The sequence below is a fragment of the Suillus subaureus genome (genome assembly GCF_016647635.1).
Source record: "Suillus subaureus strain MN1 chromosome Unknown BJ212scaffold_1, whole genome shotgun sequence".
Taxonomy (NCBI): Eukaryota; Fungi; Basidiomycota; class Agaricomycetes; order Boletales; family Suillaceae; genus Suillus; species Suillus subaureus.
Window position 1 is genome coordinate 1,481,341 of NW_024538557.1, and position 20,855 is coordinate 1,502,195.

At 48.4% G+C, this 20,855-nt stretch overlaps 8 protein-coding genes across 8 annotated transcripts; 4 read left to right on the top strand and 4 right to left on the bottom strand.

Annotated features, from left to right (window-relative positions):
• Positions 1-798: 798 nt before the first annotated feature.
• On the bottom strand, positions 799-1,615 carry BJ212DRAFT_1311321 (uncharacterized protein). Its single transcript, XM_041334017.1, has 2 exons — positions 1,135-1,615; positions 799-1,081 (listed from the first exon to the last, which is right to left on the bottom strand). The coding sequence occupies exon 1, from the start codon at positions 1,494-1,496 to the stop codon at positions 1,212-1,214; it is 285 nt and encodes a 94-aa protein (XP_041200132.1). The 5' UTR covers positions 1,497-1,615; the 3' UTR covers positions 799-1,081; positions 1,135-1,211.
• A 1,940-nt stretch (positions 1,616-3,555) lies between these two features.
• Positions 3,556-5,855, top strand: BJ212DRAFT_1443401 (peptide N-acetyl-beta-D-glucosaminyl asparaginase amidase A-domain-containing protein; the record flags this gene model as incomplete). The annotated part of the gene is made up of 12 exons (XM_041337821.1): positions 3,556-3,689; positions 3,742-3,768; positions 3,825-3,845; positions 3,898-4,016; positions 4,075-4,230; positions 4,281-4,411; positions 4,458-4,538; positions 4,598-4,761; positions 4,817-5,234; positions 5,288-5,392; positions 5,506-5,560; positions 5,608-5,855. The coding sequence occupies 12 exons, from the start codon at positions 3,556-3,558 to the stop codon at positions 5,853-5,855; spliced, it is 1,659 nt and encodes a 552-aa protein (XP_041200133.1).
• Positions 5,833-9,808, bottom strand: BJ212DRAFT_1311332 (formate--tetrahydrofolate ligase-domain-containing protein). Its single transcript, XM_041334018.1, has 13 exons — positions 9,696-9,808; positions 9,507-9,640; positions 9,113-9,451; positions 8,830-9,067; positions 8,661-8,772; positions 8,216-8,606; positions 7,981-8,164; positions 7,873-7,930; positions 7,773-7,822; positions 6,843-7,726; positions 6,489-6,793; positions 6,269-6,436; positions 5,833-6,212 (listed from the first exon to the last, which is right to left on the bottom strand). The coding sequence occupies exons 2-13, from the start codon at positions 9,638-9,640 to the stop codon at positions 6,157-6,159; spliced, it is 2,919 nt and encodes a 972-aa protein (XP_041200134.1). The 5' UTR covers positions 9,696-9,808; the 3' UTR covers positions 5,833-6,156.
• Positions 9,809-10,160: 352 nt separating this feature from the next.
• On the top strand, positions 10,161-10,738 carry BJ212DRAFT_1247793 (GrpE nucleotide exchange factor; the record flags this gene model as incomplete). The annotated part of the gene is made up of 2 exons (XM_041329679.1): positions 10,161-10,217; positions 10,265-10,738. Coding segments are annotated over 2 exons (531 nt in total), but the record flags the coding sequence as incomplete, so codon positions are not given.
• A 106-nt stretch (positions 10,739-10,844) lies between these two features.
• On the bottom strand, positions 10,845-12,524 carry BJ212DRAFT_43729 (uncharacterized protein). The gene is made up of 4 exons (XM_041343197.1): positions 11,492-12,524; positions 11,161-11,441; positions 11,039-11,112; positions 10,845-10,993 (listed from the first exon to the last, which is right to left on the bottom strand). The coding sequence occupies exons 1-4, from the start codon at positions 12,372-12,374 to the stop codon at positions 10,909-10,911; spliced, it is 1,323 nt and encodes a 440-aa protein (XP_041200136.1). The 5' UTR covers positions 12,375-12,524; the 3' UTR covers positions 10,845-10,908.
• A 47-nt stretch (positions 12,525-12,571) lies between these two features.
• BJ212DRAFT_1311338 (uncharacterized protein) lies at positions 12,572-14,178 on the top strand. Its single transcript, XM_041334019.1, has 3 exons — positions 12,572-13,647; positions 13,702-13,815; positions 13,869-14,178. Exons 1-3 carry the CDS (start codon positions 12,799-12,801, stop codon positions 14,064-14,066), a joined length of 1,161 nt encoding a protein of 386 aa, XP_041200137.1. The 5' UTR covers positions 12,572-12,798; the 3' UTR covers positions 14,067-14,178.
• BJ212DRAFT_1311346 (uncharacterized protein) lies at positions 14,179-15,544 on the bottom strand. Its single transcript, XM_041334020.1, has 3 exons — positions 15,462-15,544; positions 14,724-15,409; positions 14,179-14,666 (listed from the first exon to the last, which is right to left on the bottom strand). Exons 1-3 carry the CDS (start codon positions 15,478-15,480, stop codon positions 14,217-14,219), a joined length of 1,155 nt encoding a protein of 384 aa, XP_041200138.1. The 5' UTR covers positions 15,481-15,544; the 3' UTR covers positions 14,179-14,216.
• Positions 15,545-18,933, top strand: BJ212DRAFT_1311351 (P-loop containing nucleoside triphosphate hydrolase protein). The gene is made up of 16 exons (XM_041334021.1): positions 15,545-15,646; positions 15,702-16,097; positions 16,164-16,572; positions 16,623-16,685; positions 16,741-16,877; positions 16,934-17,352; positions 17,409-17,521; positions 17,583-17,652; positions 17,712-17,781; positions 17,847-17,924; positions 17,984-18,073; positions 18,133-18,232; positions 18,283-18,362; positions 18,431-18,650; positions 18,714-18,864; positions 18,911-18,933. The coding sequence occupies exons 1-14, from the start codon at positions 15,629-15,631 to the stop codon at positions 18,566-18,568; spliced, it is 2,181 nt and encodes a 726-aa protein (XP_041200139.1). The 5' UTR covers positions 15,545-15,628; the 3' UTR covers positions 18,569-18,650; positions 18,714-18,864; positions 18,911-18,933.
• Positions 18,934-20,855: the final 1,922 nt, after the last annotated feature.

Genomic DNA, 20,855 nt, shown 5'->3' on the forward strand with positions numbered 1-20,855 from the left:
CTAGAGACTGCATCTGAGTCTAGTCGAGGTGCGGTACGAATCGCAGAAGATGCAAGAGAATATCCATACCACCGTAATTCGGCGAGGGATTGGATAGTTGAGCATCGGAGACGCGAAAAGCAGAGTCAAAATCGGTCTTGATCCGTTGCTGGACGCACTGAGCTTGAAGAAAATCATTGTCAAATGCACTGTAACTAATAGCTTGGAGTCAAGGCTTCACAGTAAGAACGGATACTCGTACTCAGCTGTGAGTGCATAAGTGCCAAGGAGGATGTGTTTCTGCATGCACCTCCGCCCCAAAGCCTGCTGGGCGCGTATGTGCGTACACATTACCTGGTTTGGATTGATCTGTGCCAGGGAGCAGAGGGGAACGAGTACCTACGTAGGATTAGTTGATGAGAAGCAGACTTTCGTCATCACCAACCATATTGAAGCCCTTCATATCGCGCTAAATTTCTTGACGCTTCTGCGCTTGCTATGACGGAGTATGCACCCAACGCATATGGCGTCGATGGAAGAGAGATAGGAATCAATTGAGCGCCAAGGGACGACAGTTGCTCTAAAACCTTCTGAACCACGGTCACGATGGTTCAGAAGCGAAATATTCCTATCTCAAACTGTGAGTGCGTCGAACGAACTGAGAGTCGAGACGGATTTGTGGTATCCCAATCCGAAGCGACGAGAGGTCAGGTCAGACAGGTCCGCATCCAGAGTTGATGACAGTGATTCTGTCGAAGCTTTTGCACTCTCTCTTGTGTCGCTGCGGTAGGATCCTTTGGATCATATGATGAAATCGAGTCTGCTCGAATTGTCAACTCAGGTGCTCTCGCTCATTCTTGTCGTGTTCACTAAATGTGGTCTCACTGTGTCGACGGACTTGCCAGGCACACCGACACAAGTCAAGACTATCAGCAAAAGAAACCATACCCCATCTGCAGTCCATGAATTTCTGAAAATAGGAGTTGTAAAGTGACAGACCTGCTAATGAGGTCATACGAGGATTTCAAGCCCGTAATACCTAAGTATGACGCGGGAAAACGAACAGAGACACCTGTATCTGTACCTGGTGCACTGTCTCTCAGTGAGTGCTGTGCCACTTCGATAAGTTGATATCTCACGCGTCACACATACTAGCCGCAACAGCTACAGCATTTCCACCCGAGCTTCCACCCACTGATCTTCGTTCGCGCTCGGCTCATGGTATGGATTTTTCATCTGGAGAATGATACAGATTCACCACGGGGCCGGGGCGATGCAACTGATGCGAGTGGATGCTGTTCACGTCCAGGGACATGAGGGTATGAGTGTTGGCGAAAAGCTGCAAAACCCAAGAGGTAAGGTTTGCCCCACTCCAATTCATCGCAGTTAGCCTTCCCAATAATATTCAGACCTCCCACCTTCAGAAGCTCCACTGCCGTCGCCTCAAATGGTGAAGTGAACTCTGTAATAGAATTAGAACGAGAATGAGGCACGCTATTCAATATACAGAGAAGCATGCCCGACGAGCATTGTGCATATGCTATCCTTGACTGCAACTGTAAGATTACTCAAAGGTCTGATCCACCAACGCTCGAGTGCATGAGTCTGAAGAACTCTCATTACGGAAATTGTCAAAAGGACTTGTTTGTGTCTGTTGTTCAATACCTTCAGAGATAAACGTCGCCAAACTAAATAAGGGAGTTGATCGGGACTCATTTTTCTAAAATCCAGGTCGAGATGACCTTGATCTGGCTCCAACTCATCATATAGTCGATGGCGACCGTCGTGGGAAGAGAACGTCGGAAATGGGGAAAGATGCTGTGCTTCAGTAGAGAAAAAGGTGTTAAACTATCGGTTACTATCATTCCATTATGTCCACCATTCCGTGAATTTTGTCTACAGCACTCAATGTTAAAGCAATTGCTTAGCTACTTCACTAAGTATATTCTACATACTATCGTAGCATGTTCCAAGTGAAAAAAATCAAATCCGTTAAGAAATGATGGAGATCGTGTTTTTAGCGTGACAGCAGCAAAAATCACAGATCGGTGTCACCTGCCGAAGCTGCCGACGTCGGACATTGAAATTAACAGCGTGTTTCAATGCAGCTGCAATCCTGTCACCCGTGAGCACTGCACTGAGCTGGGCTCAATCGCTATGCCATGGGTTGCCGCCTGAGGCAAGTTGGTGGCGTCTACTGTCCCTGAGTATGAGTTCAGGATCCAGGCTGCACTCGAGGGTGTTACAAATGGCACCTACAAGAATTAAACAGTAGCTGCAAGGGTACACAAAGTATGATTATTTATTTTTCAAGTTCCTGTGGTGCTAATTTCATTGTACAGGTTGCACAGCAGACTCTTAAAGACCAGAGCAAGGGTCATATGTCTTGCAAGGATTTTTCCTGGTCATGGCAGCTCCTCCAGCTGTCTGAAGAGGAAGCTGTCAAGGATTGGCTGGCTCATGAATCTGGTGCTGCATGTCTTGTGCACCCTTGCGATTTATGTGCTCAGGTCAATGAGATTAGTGGAAGGATCCCTGGCAAGCATTGGCATCAGCAGCTTCAACTTCAAGCCAACCACCAGAACTTCCTGCAACCTCCAGTTCCTCCCAGCCTGGACACTTGCCACCACATTTCATACATCTGCCTTCTCATACTGGTTTCATCATTCCCGCACCACATCCACCATATTTTTTTGCTCAACCCCCACATCTGAGTCATGAATTTCACAATGCACCTATGTATCACTACCTACATTCACACACATTCCCTCAGCAATATTTTACACAGCATTAATTATTTGCATTTACTAGTTCTATATAATTCTCTGTACATACTATAGCTCACAGACTTGCTAGTAGTGTCCTAATTAACTGCTGTTAAAGTTCACGAATCACGAATAATGTCTGTCAAGCGGACTGTAAATTTGGCCAGTGTGACTGACTGTTACTATTCATGACTTAAGTGTGACTCACGGAATAGTGGACCGTAACGGAATGATAGTAACCGATAGTATACCTTCTTCAAACTCCCAGCCTCGGGCTCGCCAAACGGGGCTATTTGGTTTCATGCTCCCTTCTGAATGCCATGGGACATCTAGGTCACGTCTTTCCAATGGCCTGTGACTAGTACTTTTGACGCTAGACAACGGAGTAGAAGTCAAATTGACCACAGTAAACTCGTTCGGACTCCGGAGTCGGACTGCGAGTTTTTAACTTTACGGTAAAGTGTTGTAATAGCTAAATTTAGGAATGTACAGTCATAATTATTGACCTTGTGGTACTACAAGATAATTTCGCTTCGAGTCGCTTCGCCGAGTGTGGGTTCGGCTTCCAAGTTTCTGACCTACTCAACTTTTATAATTATGAATAAATCTGCGCGGTATCGTCATTTTGCGCGGTATCGTTATAATCATTCAACCTTTTTTTTTTAGCTGGGCAAGATCATCCTGCGAAACAAATGATGCTGCTGGGTAACAACATGATATCAGTCTCCACGTGTGCACGAACTCCGAGTCTGGGGTGTGTCCACTGCTTCCCACTGCTACCTGACACTAGCTGCAATCAACGCTGTCGAAGATGAGAGCATTCGCACCACTGGCAGGTGTATTGCTTGCCGCGCTCTCCAGTGCCCAGGTGCTTGTCGATTTCCAAGTCGCTGAACCGCCTCCGGTTCCAAACAGTGGGCAACAATGCACGATGATGATTCTGGAGTGAGTAAATCATTTTGAAGCGTTTCGAACTCTGACAGTTATTACTTCCTAGGCGCACATTTGGGAACTCATACGGAGAGTTAGTTGGTCTTTGACTGGTGAAAATTTCCAAGTTGAGCTGACCATTTACTTCAGTCCAGAGATCGTCGAGTACACGTGGGTGTCTGCTTGCGTTTTTTCACGTTGATTCTCATCCGACTCCATGCAGTCCGCCGACAGATTGCGGGGCGGTCGGTTCCTGGGCAGCAGTAACACTCAATTTCACAGTGACATCAAACGGGACCCAGTATGACCGCCTTGGAATCTTCACGTTCCAGAACACGGAAAGTATGTTCATTTTGACGGTCATGCATTGCATGGCGAGGACTGATACTGAACGTCCTAGTCTGGCGCACTTCAACTCCAGAGCCAACCGAAAACGGTATCATTTGGACTTACACGAAAGATGTCACTCGCTACATTCCCTTGTTCGACAAGCCCGGAACTTTCATTCTCGAGCTTGACAACATCGTCACGTCCACTGACACTGGGCAATATGCGAGTACGCGTGTTTTTGTTTCGTTTCAAATGATGTGCTAATTTACGCATCAGCTACACTTTATGCAACTTTCTATGCGTCGTCCGGGGAATATCCTACTGCTGGACAATCTAATATGATTGTGCCGATATCAACGATGCTAAACAACACTGGCAACGAGGCTTCAGTCCCACCAGCATTTTCTGTACGCCTTTCCCTCTGCATCATGAGTGTTAAGTAAACCCTTTCAGCTCAACGTGACGCTCCCGCAAAACACTGTTGAAATCTACGCCGAGCTCTATGCGTCCGGAAATGGAGACGAGGAATTCTGGGTGAGATGCAGTTTGTTGTGTATAAGGAAGCCGAGTCACCAACCGATTTTTCTCTCAAGTACTACAACACACCCGACGAATACCTCGGATATCTTCCGCCTGGCACAACATACGGTGGAGGCCCTTTCCGTGAGGTTCGTCTCCTCGTGGATGGCCAAGTTGCTGGTGTAGCCTTTCCATATGCTGTCATTTTCACTGGCGGCATAAATCCCGCAGTTTGGAGGTATGATCTTGTGCTTTCCCAGTTTCTCTCTCTCTTTTGATCATGTGGTTCACAGGCCCATCACATCATATGGTGCAATTGATCTTCCTACCTACTTCCTTGATCTCACACCATTTGCACCGGTGTTCGCCGACGGCCTCCCCCATAATGTGACCTTGGACGTCGCCTCCGCTGAAACAAATCACACTCTCAACCAGAACTGGTATGTTTCTGGACTCTTGCAGGTTGTCACGGACCCGTCGGGCAAACGAACGACGGGCAGCATCACGACATATGATGCTCAACCCTATGCAATAACGGAGACAACTGCGAGTATCGGCGGCACAGATGTCAATATTACGGTCAATGCTCAGCGCTCACTCAAAATCGAGTCTACCATCGTCAGCGGTAGTGGGACGACAAACAATGTCGTTTTCCAACAGAGCATGGACTTCACAAACACGCAATATTATCTCAATGACGCCAATATTCAGGTTGAGACCCACCGTCGTCATAATTTGCTCGTCACTCAATATATCTGTCACAGAATGTCGCGCAGATATCATCTGGCTCAGTCATCTCAACTCACAACGGAGTCTCAGTTCTTACCGACGACTTTAACTATCCCCTGTACATCAACGTGACAATCCTGGTTAACAATGACACCGAGACATCATGCAAGTTTCGCTCGGTTCAACCTGCGTTGCTGACTGACCGATTTGTGCTTCAGATTATACCACGTTTGATCACTCGTATAACCGTCAGCTTGTCCCTGCGCCTTTCATCTTGGGATCCGACATTAGTGAGCGCCAGCAGACAGGTATGATCTCTGTCTCTGCGTAGGACATGTGCTCAACCGTATTCTAGCGGGTTACCTCACCATCTCAACCACGGAAGTTACTGGTAACGGGACCAGCAACAACACCTTTTCGTACGTTGACACCAAGGGTAACACGTACGCTAGGGATGTAGAGGCTGCATACGACGTGATCACCTATGATGAGCAGAGCGGCAGCCTTGCAACCACTCCCCTACCCGCATTTCCTTTAATTTCCAACGCACAGTCCATTCCCGGTGCAAGACTCCCAGGTGGACAGGGTGTATTTAACTCGTAGATTAGTCATAGTGATAACATCATGAATACATGTGAGGAGCTATTTATTTAACGCATGATACATGTGTAACGCCCGACAAGACTGCTCTTCAGAGCAAATATTGGGACGCGCCAGTACCCTCCATCGTCTTAAATAACCCATATCTACAACACCTCGACGGCAACCTATGCACGTGTTGAACAGCAAACAGCTCCGTGTTGAGACGGGGCTTCCAGCGTGGAAGCTGCGAAATCTGATGAAGATTCGAGACGATGTGCGCTATGTACTTGTCGCGATAGTTGAGAGCGCGAGAGCAAAGCGTCTAGAACAATCCAACGACGCGCCCAGTTTGTGGGTCAAGTCCGACTTCCCAGAATCCTGCGCGGCGATTTCTTGTGAGACAAATCTTGGATAAAGCACATGGTATCACTTACCTGGCCGTGTACCAAGCCCAGGCATGGTCTGCATGTCTCCGAGAATAGGGTATAGGAAACCAGCTCCAGCAGATAGGCGCACTTCGCGAATGGGAACGGTGAAGCCCGAAGGAGCATTTTTAAGCGACGGATCATGAGAGAATGAATATTGGGTCTTTGCCATGCAAACTGAATGAACGGCATAACTATAACTCCACAGACATATGGAGATAGGACTTACTGGGCAGGTTGCCGTAGCCTTGACGAGTATAAGTTTCTAGCTGCTTGCTGGCAAGTTCGCTAAGCTCGATGCCAGCCGCACGGTATATCTCCTTGCAGATTATCTCGATCTTTTGAGCGATGGGGAGGTTGAGGTCATAGAGGAATCTGAAGCCGGATTCTCCTTCGCAAGTTGCAACGACTGCCTCAGCAAGGGCACGTGCACCAGCACCACCTTCTGCCCAGTGGTTGCTCACTATCGCGGCATCAGCACCGGCAGCGAGAGCCTGCTGACGGATGAGCTCGAGTTCAGCAGGGGTATCAGAGCTGTGCCAAAGTCAGCAAAGACCCACGCCAGACACAAAGTAGCACTAACGCAAATCGGTTGATAGCAATGATAACCTTGACACCGAACTTCTTGGAGTTCTCGATGTGCCTAGCGAGGTTTTGGCAACCTTCCTTGAGGGTGACAAGATCCTCCTTGGTGTAGGTATCAGCCAAAGGCTTGCCAGGTGTCACCTCAGGTCCACCACCGTGCATCTTGAGCGCACGGGTAGTTGCAACGATGACGGTAGCATCAGGCTTGAGGCCGCTAACACGACACTTGATATTGCAGAACTTCTCCATGCCCATGTCAGCTCCGAAACCACCCTCAGTCAGCACGTAGCCGACGCGGTCTGAAGAGTCGCCCTCCTCAGTTCCTGCGAGCTTGAGAGCAATACGATCAGCAAGGATAGAAGAGTTTCCGTGGGCGATGTTGGCAAAAGGACCGGCGTGGACAAAAACAGGGGTACCCTCGAGCGTTTGCATCAGGTTGGGCTTGACCGTGTCCTTCATGAGAACAGCAAGTGCACCTCCAACGCCAATGTCATCAGCAGTGATGGCCTCTCCACGCTTGCTCGTTGCGACAACCATGTTGCCCAACCTCTCGCGCATGTCAACGAGATCGGTAGTCAACGCCAGCACGGCCATACATTCACTAGCCACAGCGATGTCAAACCCAGCCTCGCGCTCATGGCCTTTCTCAGTGGGGTTACGGCCCAGTGTGACCCTGCGCAGGAAACGGTCATTTGTGTCGAGGACACGGTTCCAAGTGATAGTCTCGGGGTCGATGTCAAGGCGAGCAAAGAGGTTGATTTCCTCGGGTGTCAGGTCGTTCGGGTTGGTTTTGTCGATACCGAGCTTCTTCAAGCGCTTGAGCATCAGGGGTGCGAACTCGCGCTTGCCCTTCTTGGTGGGCACAAGACGACTGAAAAGACCCTGCAGAAAGTGAGCTTATACAACAAGTTTTACAACGTTGACAGACCTTGTCAGTCTGAGTTGCCTCATGAAACAAACGAGCGTCAAGAGCAGCGGCTGCGCTCAGTGTCAGGGGTCGAGTGTCAGAACAAATTCAGCGAGCTTACCCAGCAAGTTGTTGGCAGCTGTAACAGCGTGTATGTCACCAGTCAAATGAAGGTTGAACTAAACAAAGAACGTCAGGGCGAGAAGAGATCTAAAAAAAGACAGCCTACCTCATCCATAGGAATTACTTGACTGTAACCTCCACCAGCAGCTCCACCTTTGATACCAAATGTCGGTCCTTGAGAAGGCTGACGCACACATGCGAATGCCGGACGTCCAAGATGTGCTCCCAGTGCCTGAGCAAGACCAATGGTAGTCGTAGACTTGCCCTCACCCAGAGGAGTGGGTGTGATACTTTAAAATAGGTCAATCTCAGATAGCAAAATGTGTTCCAGTAATTCCTACCCAGCAATGACAATATATTTCCCATCTTTGCGGTGTGCCAAGCGGTCCAACACGCTGAGTTCGACCTTGGCCTTAAACTTGCCATAGCTTTCAAGTTCGTCGGGCAGGAGTCCCATCTCTTTCGCAAGCTGAGTGACAGGCTTCGGGGTTTGGGCCATAGCAATTTCGATGTCGCTGGGAACTTTCTCCTTGATGTCAAGTGCCAAGGGTTTGATCTTACGCTCCCGAGCCTTTTGCCAGAGACGGACAGCAGAATTGTATACATTCTCCATCAGTAAAGCGACAGTCATAGGACCGACACCTCCCGGAACAGGAGTGATGTGTGAGGCCACAGCAAACGCGTCTTCGTCGACATCTCCGACTAGGCGTTGACCTGATTTCTTAGTCGCGTCTAGAAATTGTTCATATAAATAACCCGGATCGCATGCCGAGACCAAAAACATACCCGGAACGAAATTGATGCCAACATCGATAACGACTGCACCAGGTTTCACCCACGAACCTTTGACGAATGCCGACTGGCCGATAGCAGCCACCACGATATCAGCTTGCCTAACCTGCAAGTAAGCGTAAGAATTGTGTGATATCTTATAATTACGCGAGATGCAACTGACGATCTGTTCAATGTTCTTGGTGCGACTGTGGCATTGGGTAACAGTTGCATCACGGCTTCTCAGGAGTGCAGCCACGGGGTTGCCGACGATGTCGCTACGACCCAGCACGACTGCAGTTGACCCAGCGATGGATACGCCGGTACTCTCCAGCAGACGAATAACAGCTGCTGGCGTACAAGGAACGAACAACGGGGAAGCAGCACGCGAAGACAGGTGACCGATATTGTACGCATGGAAACTAGAACTCTCAGATAAAATGATTTCCCATATGAAAACAACCTACCCGTCAACATCCTTCTCGGGAGAAACCGCCTCGGTGACAGCGCGGGTACCGTCCGCATCGACGTGAGGGCCAAGAGGCAGCTGAACAAGGACACCACTTATAGCTTCATCGTCCGAAAGCTTCTTAACGACCTGGATGATCTCGTCGGCCGTAGCTGCTTCTGGGAATTTGACGTGATTAAACTTGATGCCGACTTCCTCTGCAGCTTTAGCTTTCATGCGAATGTACGTGCTCGAATCAGGACGTTCGCCAGCTTGCACGACTACCAGCTGGGGCTGGAACCGAGGGTATTGGGCTTGGAATACCTTGATGTTCTGCGCGACACCATCGCGAATAGACCTAGACGCACGTGATTTGATCAAGACAGCTTTGACGTTGATCACGGATCACTTACTTTGCTATGGTAGTGCCGTCGATGATCTGGGCGGTCATGATGGTAGAAACAAGGATCGAACTTGGACGATTTCGAACCGAAGAAGAGGTTGAAATGGAAGATAAAAGGAAAGGCCTAAAGACTGCGCGAGGCATCTTAATAAATGTCATACCGAGTTGCCTCTTTTGGTTATACTGCAAGCACACCCACGAACGAACGAAAGTTACACACAACACTAGAACTTTTAAAAGATAGACAGTGAAATCAGAAAGATAGCGACACGGGAAAACAAAGAGCAGGAGCACCACGGATTTACAATATCGTCTATATTTTCTACTGATTTCTGAAGATATGAATTCTTGAAGCGGATACGTAAGTTGTTCCCACGACCCTTTCCCTTCCGAAAATTTTGGGCGCGTTTGGCTCCGTTCATACAACTAGAGCTCTTTCTCTTTTCTATCATTTATTATCATGAACGCTGCATACGTCCGACAGGCCTTTCGTTCTTCTACGGCTTCACTGTCGTCGAGAATTATCGGTCGCTCCTCACGAGATGCCCTTGCATCTTACGGTCGGCGAATAGTAGGCACACGACAGTATTCTGATGACAAAGCTCCTGCAGCGGAGGCGGACGCAGAGAAGGAGGTAGAAACCGACAAGACAGAAATCACGCCGGAGACTGAGTTGCTCAAAACCATTAAAGCAAAAGAAGCTGAAACCACGGACCTAAAAGTTAGCATTCCCCCTCGAACCCTGCGCGCGTTTTGATTGTTCTCCAGAGTCGGTTACAGTACCTGCAAGCAGACTTTTTGAACTTGCAACGCAATGCTTCTCGTGAAAAAGAGCAGCAACGCGATTTTGCTATCACCCGCTTTGCTGGTGACTTGCTTGAGACCGTAGATGTTCTCGCACTCGCTCTCAAATCCGTACCAGAGAGTGTCTTTGCCCAAACAAACTCTCCCTCCTCAGACTCGTCATCACCCGACTCAAAATCTGTCCAAACCTACTTGAAGGAGTTACATCAAGGCGTGGACATGACCCATCGTCTCCTCCTCTCTACACTCTTCAAGTATCATGTCAAACCATTCGACCCTACCGGTGACAAGTTTGATCCTAATCAACACGAAGCAATGTATCAAGCTCCAATACCCGGAAAGGAACCTGGGACTATATTGGAGTGCCAGAAAACCGGGTACATGATTAAGGATCGGCTATTGCGAGCGGCGCAAGTTGGTGTCGTGCAGGACACATCAGTGACCTATGCCATTGCTATAGAGCGGGGTTTAGGCGGGTGACGGGTGTGCGGTGCCGAGCAGAGCAGGTATTGGGAGGACTATTAGACACACTAGTAAGTACTCTAGAGCCTCTACGAGCGGTGTGGGTGGATTGCATGCACGATAGACATTATTTTAGCACATTTAATTCACCGAATCTCAACTCTGAACCGATCCCGCAAACAGGAAACGACCTGCGCATTAAGAGAGTTGGCCTCATCGTTCGAAAGTGATCTACTTAAAGGTTAGAAAGAAGCTTTCATAAAACACGGGGCTTACCTATCCATCGAACGATAATTGATTCTGTAACAAAGGCTCTTCCGGTTAGTTTTGGGGTGAGTGAAATTGTCAATCTGCTCGAAGGTCAGGTCAGGCCACACTCGGTTCAGAGCAAGACTCGCCAATTTGACGTCCTCCACCACATCTCCAGCGACGTCTCGAACAAGGTCGCAAAAATCGTTTTCATGAAGCGTCTGGCCACCGGGGAGCCAAAAGCTCACGTCCTTGAAACATGCCGGGTATTTCGAGTACGGTTTGAACGTGGTGATTTCGCCTTGTTTAAACTGCGAGAGGAAGCGGGGGTCCTGTGACCAGAACAAACGAATGTCAGGGATAGAATATAAAACCATCGCTATCCGTTCGAGTCCAAGGCCGAACGCCCACCCCAGCTTGTTGGAAACATCTAATTACGCATTATTCGTCACATTAATATATGTCAATTCATCAACGTACTCGCGTTATCGAGTGTTGGCTGATAAATGACTCCACAACCAAGAATTTCCAGCCATTTACCACGAAAGAAAACCTCGACCTCAAAACTTGGCGTCGTCCACGGGAAAGTAGCTTCTATCCACCGCACTTTAAGTGGGTTTTGGGCGGTAGCACCGGCACGTCCAGCAAACAAATGTAGCATAAGACTATTCAGAGACAATTTCAGGTTTTTCGCGATTAGTTCCGTGTGTTTTGGATCATGAGCTGGTTGACAAGGATTCATCGGCGATAGATGGGGGACATCTTCAATTTCTATACTGGATCGCTCCAAATGGGCTGCAAGACGTTCGTTGTCCTCCTCGATCTCTTTCATGCCCGCTGGGTTTGCTGAAACGATACGTGCACCCTCTGTCTGGTGGAATACGGGGTAATGCGACCCGTCTATCTCGTCGCGCCGGTACACGTCTGCGGTAAGCAACCACTTCGTCTCTCCTCGTCCGAACACCTCTACTTCGTGTGCAGAGGTGTGAGTGCGCAACATGAGGTCCTTGTTGACATAGTAGCTGTCTGTTACGGACCGACCAGGGTGGTCTGCTGGGAAAGATAGCAGATCAAAGTTTTGATATGGAGTGACGAGGGGAGAGAGCGAAGAGAGGTGAGCGTAGGAGGGGAAATGTGATTCTATGAGCGCTCGGAGTGTGCTGAGGGGATGCGAGGGTTGTGTGTGTAGCTTTAGTGGGAGCTTGGACACGATTGTGGGAGATATGTTTGTCATGTGGTCGGTGGGGTACTCTTCACCTAGTACGGCGACATGACACGGTCGTTGGACAGCCGTGTTAGCGAGATATCGTGAGGGTACTCCTCTCCCATGAATATTGCGCCATAGCGAGCCAGGTAAACGCATTTAGCGTGAATTATTCTCACTAGAAGCTGCCAATGAGTCCTCGTTGAATTGCTGTAAGCTCACCTGCTCTAAACATCACTCCGGGCCTCAACTTTGTTAATTTACGCGTTTGTTTGCACCTGTTGTCTAAAAGCTTCAAACAAATCCAAACTTGGTTATGAGCACAGCCACTTCGAGCTCTGATGTCCCGAGTCGCTATCAGGGATTCAGCAGACTCAAAGGTGAACAATTTCCGTGTATTAATGCACAGGAAGCTCATCAAAACCAGTCTTCGCTCAGCAAACGAAAATCAAAGAGACGCCTCGTCGATTCTGATGAGGAAGAATTTGATAATGCTGCTGACGCTCACTTTGAGTCTTCGCGCTTCAAACGCTCTCGTACTGCAGAACTAGAACCAGAACCGACAGGCCATGAACATCATTATATGGATAATGATATGGATGTAGATGTTGATGGGGAGGTGGATGCGGACGAAGAAACGCGTTTTCTAGCACACGACCCTATGGATCAACATGCCGACGCTGGCACCGCTCCAGTCGCTCTCGGTCAAGCTCGGAAGAAGAGTAAGGTGGATCCGAGCGCGAAGCGTATAAAGGCGGCAGGTTCTGTGACAGGAACGAAGAAGACGAAACAAGCGGTATTCTCCGACGCAGAAGATGCTGAAGTCGACATTGATGACCTTGTGGATGAAGATGATTTTCTTGACGAACCTTTCCCAGATGTCGAAGACGAGGGGTTCGAACCTGAAGCTGCACCAAAGCGTGGTGGAAAAGCAAAGGCATCTTCGTCCGCGAAGAGAAAACCTACCAAGATCAAATTGGTGTTAGGAAAGGGTGGCAAGCCGAAGGCTGGCAAAGACAAGGAGAAAGAGATCATGATCAAGGATGAGCGCAAAATTCCCCCTTCTGGCACCCTATCTGCGTCTACTAGCGTCACAGCCCAGAGCCAGGTCTCTGATCTCTTTGCGGATGATGAATCTTCCGTTCGTCCACCATCGGTGGCCGATCCTCCTGCCGCACCTGACCAGTCTGCTTTTCCGCTGCCAGAACTGAAGAAGCGCAAACTCCCAACAATTAAGAAGAATAAATCTTCTACCTCAGCTGCAACTTCCGCTCAATCCCAAACCGCCGCTGCACCCTCTAAGCCACCACCCTCGACTGATGACGTGACAAAAATTGGGGCTCCTCATCCGCAACGTAAGGCTGCAGGTCTCATGGGGGCAGCAGACTTTGACTTGCGAGACAAAAGCGTGTATGCTGAGCTCTTCAAAGGGGTGAGGTGATTTTAACGATGTTTTTGCACGTTTACATGACTATTTGCTCTGTAGGCTGGTGGTAGTACTCCTCGTTCTGGACTCAATAGGAGAGAAAAGGAGGAAGAGCGACGGAAAGAGCTGAACAAGATGCGTGATGAAGCAAAGGCTAAGCGCGCGGAAGAAGCTGTCTGTTTCTTTCTCTTGTTCGCACAGGATCCTTGTTTCTGATTCAAGTGCAGAAATATCATTTCGATCTGCAGTCACAAGCAGATCAGATCGCCGGTTTTGAACAGAAACTTAGAGCCAACAATTGCATGGCTTTGCACCCCAACTTTCTTGCTGCCAAGTTCCGAGAGGAGTACGACAAGGAGAGAACGCGTCTACGACACGACAGGGAGCGGAGTCGGAGTGCCACGAAAGAGGAGGGAGAGGCTTGAACTTAGAACCTGAGGGCTTTCATTTCTTGTTTTGCTTGACTTGTGCATCTTGCTTTCGGACATGCAACACTAAACTTGTAGATACATCACTGCAATATTACAAACTTCCTATACTCCACTACCTGCCCAACTGACACTTCACAGCGTCTTTCATCTTGATTTCTGGCCGACCCCTGGGGGTGACTTGTACATAGGAGACACGAGATTGGCAGATGTCTTTGTTACCTGGTCGAAACAAAGATCAAACCACTTCTTGTCAGCCGTGGGTTTGCTATGTGTCGACGTTGATTTGTCTCCCTCGATGCTGAGCCCGGAGAGCTGTTGTTCTAGGGAGGACGTATCGGGGAAGAATATTCGCAGCTGTAATTGGAGTCCATTAATTATATCGAGCAGCGCTAACGATTCCTTCCTGATCGTTGCGGGGTTCTGAGGAATATACAACGAGGAGACCAATTCGTCGGACGCAGAAAGAAGTGCATGTGACTGCAAAAGCAAAGCATCCAGAGCAAGGCTCGAAAGCAGTGGGGTCGGTGTAGACGAAAGTAGATCCAAGAATATACGCTTGTGCAATAATGTGGTTAACCGCAGTACGGAGTGAACCTGACAAATGACACGTTTAAAAAGAGCTAATTTGAAAGTAGCAGACAAGTGCTGTACATTTTTTGCACGTGCCAGCTCGTCCTCGTCCATCTTCGCTCCTGTGTCGCCCAAACCAAGCTCATCCCAACCGTCATCAACATCATCGTTTTCACTCCCTTCGACGCCGTCTATCATTTCAGATACTTCTCGAAGACTATCTTCAAGAGCCTCTCGGTCCTGCTTCCATCTTCGACGGATGGCAGATATGTTATCCTTTGGTATTCCGTTGGGTCCACGTGCTTTTGTTATTAGATCGTGAAGAGTGCCTGTCCGGACAAGATACTCTTCTCCTGCGGAACCATTCCTTGCTATCGACGGACCACGCGCAGCAAGGTTCAAAAATGTCTGCACGACTGCACGCAAAGCCTCAAAAATAGATGTCATCTCATGCTGCAGCTCCTTGATAAGCGTCGCCCCATGTAAATCAGGATTCAAAAGATGAATACAATGCGCGATGCCAGACGTATATTTCGTTAGATCCACGATCACGGGTAGAGAAGCGGAGTATGTAGGAGATGATGGTTTGAGCACAAGAGCAAGTTTAGTGCTGGAGTTGTATATCAGAGAAAGGAGAGAGTCTAGGTCTTTTAGGATCACAGCGAGATCGGAGGTTTGGGACTCGGATTTATCGCGCTGATTTCGGGAAGTGAGTGCGGAGAGTGCAGCGGTGCATGTCTCGGACGCAGATGTCAAAGCGACGATGACTGGTAGCAATAATTATTCAGAGCAAAATTCATGAATCAGTGAGCTGCTCACTTTTTTGCTTGTCGGTCATGTTCTGTTCCAAAACATGCGAGCAGCATCTAATCTGCTCCAAAAGCGGACTTACGTAAAGCTGTCCGTTTTTCTTGCGTGTATGTACGGTGCTGGACGCTCTTGTCGCAAGCATTAGCGCAACCATTTATCTCTAACTCTCTCAGTGCATGTCCGTGCACCTCCTAGTAGGTCATTGTTTGTTTAATCGTATGCTACTCCATTAACCATGTTATTTTGTAGCTACCGGGCATCCTGCGCGCCCAAGGGCGTTCAGTCGTTTCTCTCCCTCCAAAGTCATGCATACAGTTCCGCTCGTTCTCTAATTCTCGACCAATACAACCCTACTCAAGATTTACGCTCGCATCTAAAGCATCCTCGCTAATTACTCAACACCGAATCCAACCACTAACTGCACAGCCGTGTCTCCGACGTGCGCTGTCATTATTCCCTTGGTCGAAAGCATCGTCTACGCCTGCCCCAGCGGTCGTTGCGAAGGTCGCTCGCCTAGAAGCAGAAGCTAACGCAAGTCCAGATGATGTTGCTAAGCAGCTCGCCCTGTATCAAGTTCTTGTAGGCACGCAAGTAAAAGCTGGGTATGAAGTAGTAATAACTCGTTGGGAGAGGATGTGCGAATTCGTAAATATATTTTACATCTTTCATCAGTGTTCTTATTGGACTCATGGATTGTTTTGCTTTTGATAGAATTCAGCATCACCGCTCCTTCAGTCCGATGCAGCGTTCCAGCTGTATCTTACATCCTTGCTCAAGACTGGTCAAGACGTTTCAGTCAACTTGGCCGTTCGCAGACGTGATTCGCTTCTTGCTGCTGCTGGTACAACTACCGCTACAGACGCCTCACCAACTGATTCTCTTGCTAACACTTCGCATTCCCCTTCTGATGTTCCTTCAACATCGTCACCGACACCACCTCCATCTCGAAGTCAAGAGATTGCTTCCGATGTACTTGCTGGGCGCACAGAACCTTTACTTGCGACTTCTCGTCCTGACGGTGCCTCGGCTTCCCAGAGCACGGACATGGCGAATCTCGCAGCTGCCCTGAGTAAGGGTAGTGGCGTAAGCGGTAATCCGATTCATGTCACTATCAGTGAGCGTAAGTGGCCATCAACATACACAAATGCATGCTTCTCACTTTACTTCCAGCGAAAGGGTCTACAATCATGCGTCTTGTGCGGTTTTTAGTTTTGACTGCCATGGGTGGATTCTGTAAGTGCACATCAGATCATGAACTTCAGGTCATCAATCTTGTATTCTTCGACAGTCATTCTCGTTATCTTGTCTGTGCTCTTGGAAAATTCCGGCTTGCTTAAACCTGTTCCTCGGCAAGCAGAGTTCGAGCCACTTCAACAAAGGACTATACGTTTTAGCGATGTCCATGGTGTCGACGAAGTGAAAGAGGTAAGCTTTGCGGCTTATAAACTGCCTGAGAATACCTATATTTCACGTCCACATAGGAACTCCACGATATCGTAGAATTTCTCAAGGATCCCACTGTCTTTGCATCCCTTGGTGGTAAACTTCCAAAAGGCGTCTTGCTGACAGGACCTCCCGGTACCGGTAAAACCATGCTCGCACGCGCTATTGCCGGAGAGGCGGGTGTGCCATTTTTCTTCGCATCCGGTTCCGAGTTCGAGGAAATGTTCGTGGGTGTTGGCGCTAAGCGTGTCCGAGAGCTTTTCGCGACCGCTCGGAAGAGACAGCCCGCCATTATTTTTATCGACGAATTGGATGCTGTTGGTGGGAAGCGCAGCCACAGGGACCAACATTACATGAAACAGACCTTGAATCAATTGTTGGTGGAAATGGATGGTTTCTTGCAAAGCGAAGGTATCATTGTCATTGCCGCGACTAACTTCCCAGAAAGTTTGGACCTGTCAGTGCTAGGCTTGTCATATCTAGTGTTGAAGTGCCTAACAATTCTTTGTCTAGTGCTTTGACGCGCCCGGGCCGCTTTGACAGGATCATCGCTGTCCCTTTGCCTGATATCCGTGGTCGAGTCCAACTCCTTCAGCATTTTATGAAAGAGGTGGTCGCAAGTGTTGGTACGTTTTTTTTACTGCTCGGTGCAATCCTATCACTAATTCATGATTGGCTTACCTTTAGCTGTCGATCCGAAGGTACTAGCGCGCGGTACGCCAGGGTTCTCTGGTGCCGAACTGCAAAACATGGTGAAGTGAGTGCAGCATACGCTTTTTCTTTATCTCTCAGAGACTTTGACGCATTATATATTAGTCAGGCTGCCATACAAGCATCAAAGGAAGGTTATAATGAGGTCACATTAAAGCACTTTGAATGGGCCAAGGCACGTGCTCTTCATTTGCCGGCTAACTTGAGTCGATTTTCTAACCCTGTATCACATTTATGTAGGATCGCATTCTTTTGGGAGCCGAGAGGAAGAGCGCATACATTGACGAGAAGAACAAGTTATTGACCGCTTATCACGAGGTGCATCATCAACTACACGAATCTCGCGTGGAAATTTCGAAGCTGATAGATGGTGGTAGGGAGGACATGCCCTGACAGCTCTTTATACAGATGGTGCCATGCCCCTCCACAAAGTCACGTGTGTTCCGCGTGGTCATGCGTTGGGCGTTGTACGTGCCGATGGTGACCCTTCAGGCCTGAAAACTATGCTGATTCTCGCATTTATCAGACTTCCCAACTTCCTGAAGATGACCGGTATTCAGTAACGCAGACGGAGTTCAAAGCTACGATTGACGTTTGCATGGGTGGTCGCGTAGCGGAGGGACTTAGCGAGTTCTTCTCACCCCGATCTCCCACAACTCCTGACTTGGAATTTCAGTTTATGGGACTGGGGGCCTCACAAGCGGCGCCTCATCTGATCTCCAGCATGCCACTCGTACTGCAACCGCTATGGTCAAGGTTAGCATAAATCAAATTCCCTTGAACATTACGTGACCATCTCACCGCTACTTGGGTAACTTCTGTAGAAATGGGGTTTCTCGGAAAAAGTTGGCCCAGTATTCTATAGCGATCAAGATGAAGCGATAAGCCCTGCTACAAGGGAGAAGATAGATGCGGAAATCACCAAGCGAGTAACTTCTGTTGAGTTGTCGCCATTATGCTAAACGTCCTGCCGTTAGATTATTGCAACAAGGTGAGGCACGGGCGACCAAACTTCTAACGGAAAAGAAGGAGGAACTACATCGGGTGCGCGCATCTCTTTTTCTTGTTTCTCTTCAAATCTCACCAGCTTCCGTTTGGCGCTTGCAGCTTGCGCACGCCCTAGTAGAATACGAAACTTTGGATGCCGAGGAAGTAAAGAAGGTCATCAGGGGCGAGCCGATACGGAATATCAAGGAAAAGATTTCTCACGATGAGGTCGCGGAGGTTGCGTCAGAGGAAATTCCTGCACTGACATGAGGTGCATATTACTTTTTGCACGAACATTAGACTAAGTTGGGGATTAGGACGTATAATGCATGTTTTGTATATCTCAGGGCTGAGTTGGGGAGATCTCCTCGCTTTTTATGCGGTTGCCTTGTCGTGGGTTGAGATCTGCAAAGATGACCATCCAATGAAATTCGTGATATTTCCAATGGAAGGCAGTCCAAAGAAAATTTGGGGCGGGGAACATGTCATTTGTATCAGGTGAAAAGTTAGGAGGATGCCCCTGGCAAGCTTTACGCCGCGAGCTTTCTGGATCACCAATTAGTGTTGTACGTGAGTGGATCTTTGTTATACATAACCCATGACGTTTTCGTTGTGCATTTGTTGCCTCGTCTCTGATCCTCGACGACCGGACAAGAGCCGTAGCCATATATGATTGTCATCGCTATTACTATAGTGTGTATGGTCGTAACGAAACGTATCTAAACGTTCAAATCCGACCAAGCCTGCCATGGCAATGGCCTCCCTTCAGCTCCCGAGGTGGACATGCCACTTTTGGCGCCATTGATGAGCCAGTTGCCAGAGCTGAAGGCGGATATGAATAAGTATGAAGACGTCAACCATGCCACAACATCACACACTGACAGATGACCAGGTTTTTGATGTTGACAGATGCTGATATGATGACACCTAATCACGTACTGACGCAGCAGCACGCCACAGATTCAGAAACTCAAGTCAATCTAACAATAAATCCGGACCATGCTCTGATAACAACCGTAACCGTACAGGTGGTCACATCCTCGTCAGTTCTTCAATTCAACGTGAGTAAATTGACTGACATTCGCGGTACCATGTGAGCATTAAATTCAATGCGAAAGCCACGTACCTATTTGGCGAAGACGTTTTACCTCACGCTCGATGACTGAACGTCGAGCAGAGTACGGCGACAGGGGAACATCGTTTATCTGAGCTATACCGCATTGAAAGGTGAATTCGGGAGCCGTTTCCCAGTAGGTCTTGATCATGATGGCAAAAACAACAAACAATCTCTGCCAAGGTTAGTACCGGTACTGTGACTCTCACATGTTTCATCAAGCATGTGATAGCTGAATCCAATTGCAGGTTTGTTAACGGCGTATAGTCTCAACAAGGGAAGCTGTTATCGCAGATATACATTAGGTTCACGAATGATACTTCCTGGTGCCGCATCGATCGCCAAGAGAATGGGGATTTGTGTCATAGTGCCCGCACGTCACGATTGAAATGCCGATTCCAGCGCGGGGTTTCGAAGTCGTGGAAAACTTTCAGAGCAAAAGACCAAGCAAAGACTACCGATGACATTGACGCCGCGTCAATTCGGCTTCCTTGATCAGTGGTAGATTTTATCGATTGACAATTTGGTCCAAATAGAGAGGGGATCACAAGATATAGCCCTTGAGTACGGCAACATGCGAGCAAGAGACCTGTTTCATCTGATTGACCCATGGTCGATTTGTAGGAGCGCACAACGATATGAATCAGAACCATAAGTTGAGACCATGTTGCTTCCGAAATGAAGACAAGTTGAAGAGATTCTTCGGCGACAAATAACTGTTAACAGTGTTGAACTCGGGCATGTGCACCGGGTATGTGTGATCGAGCGGAGACAGAAAATGATTATCCACATGTCAAACTGTTATAGGAGCATTATCACAACTACCCTTGGGGGTGCGAAGCCGCTAAAATGCTTCAAGCATCTACTCTGACAAATCATGAGCCGACAGCTAGGTAGGCCATTACAAGGTCCGTTCATAACAGCTGGTCAACCTTTGGACTTTGTCGATGAGTTCCCTATACGTAGCACTCTACCGCTTCACCCCCCGACTCATTTTTGACGACCAAGTTCATGGTCTCACAAAATGTCGAATTATTTATAAACCTTGCTGGAGTCCTGGATAGGCCTTCGAGCTTTAGGGAGACCAAAAGGGGATTGATACCGGTTGATATCCAGGAAGAGAAGCTTGTCGGTAAGATCGTACCTTT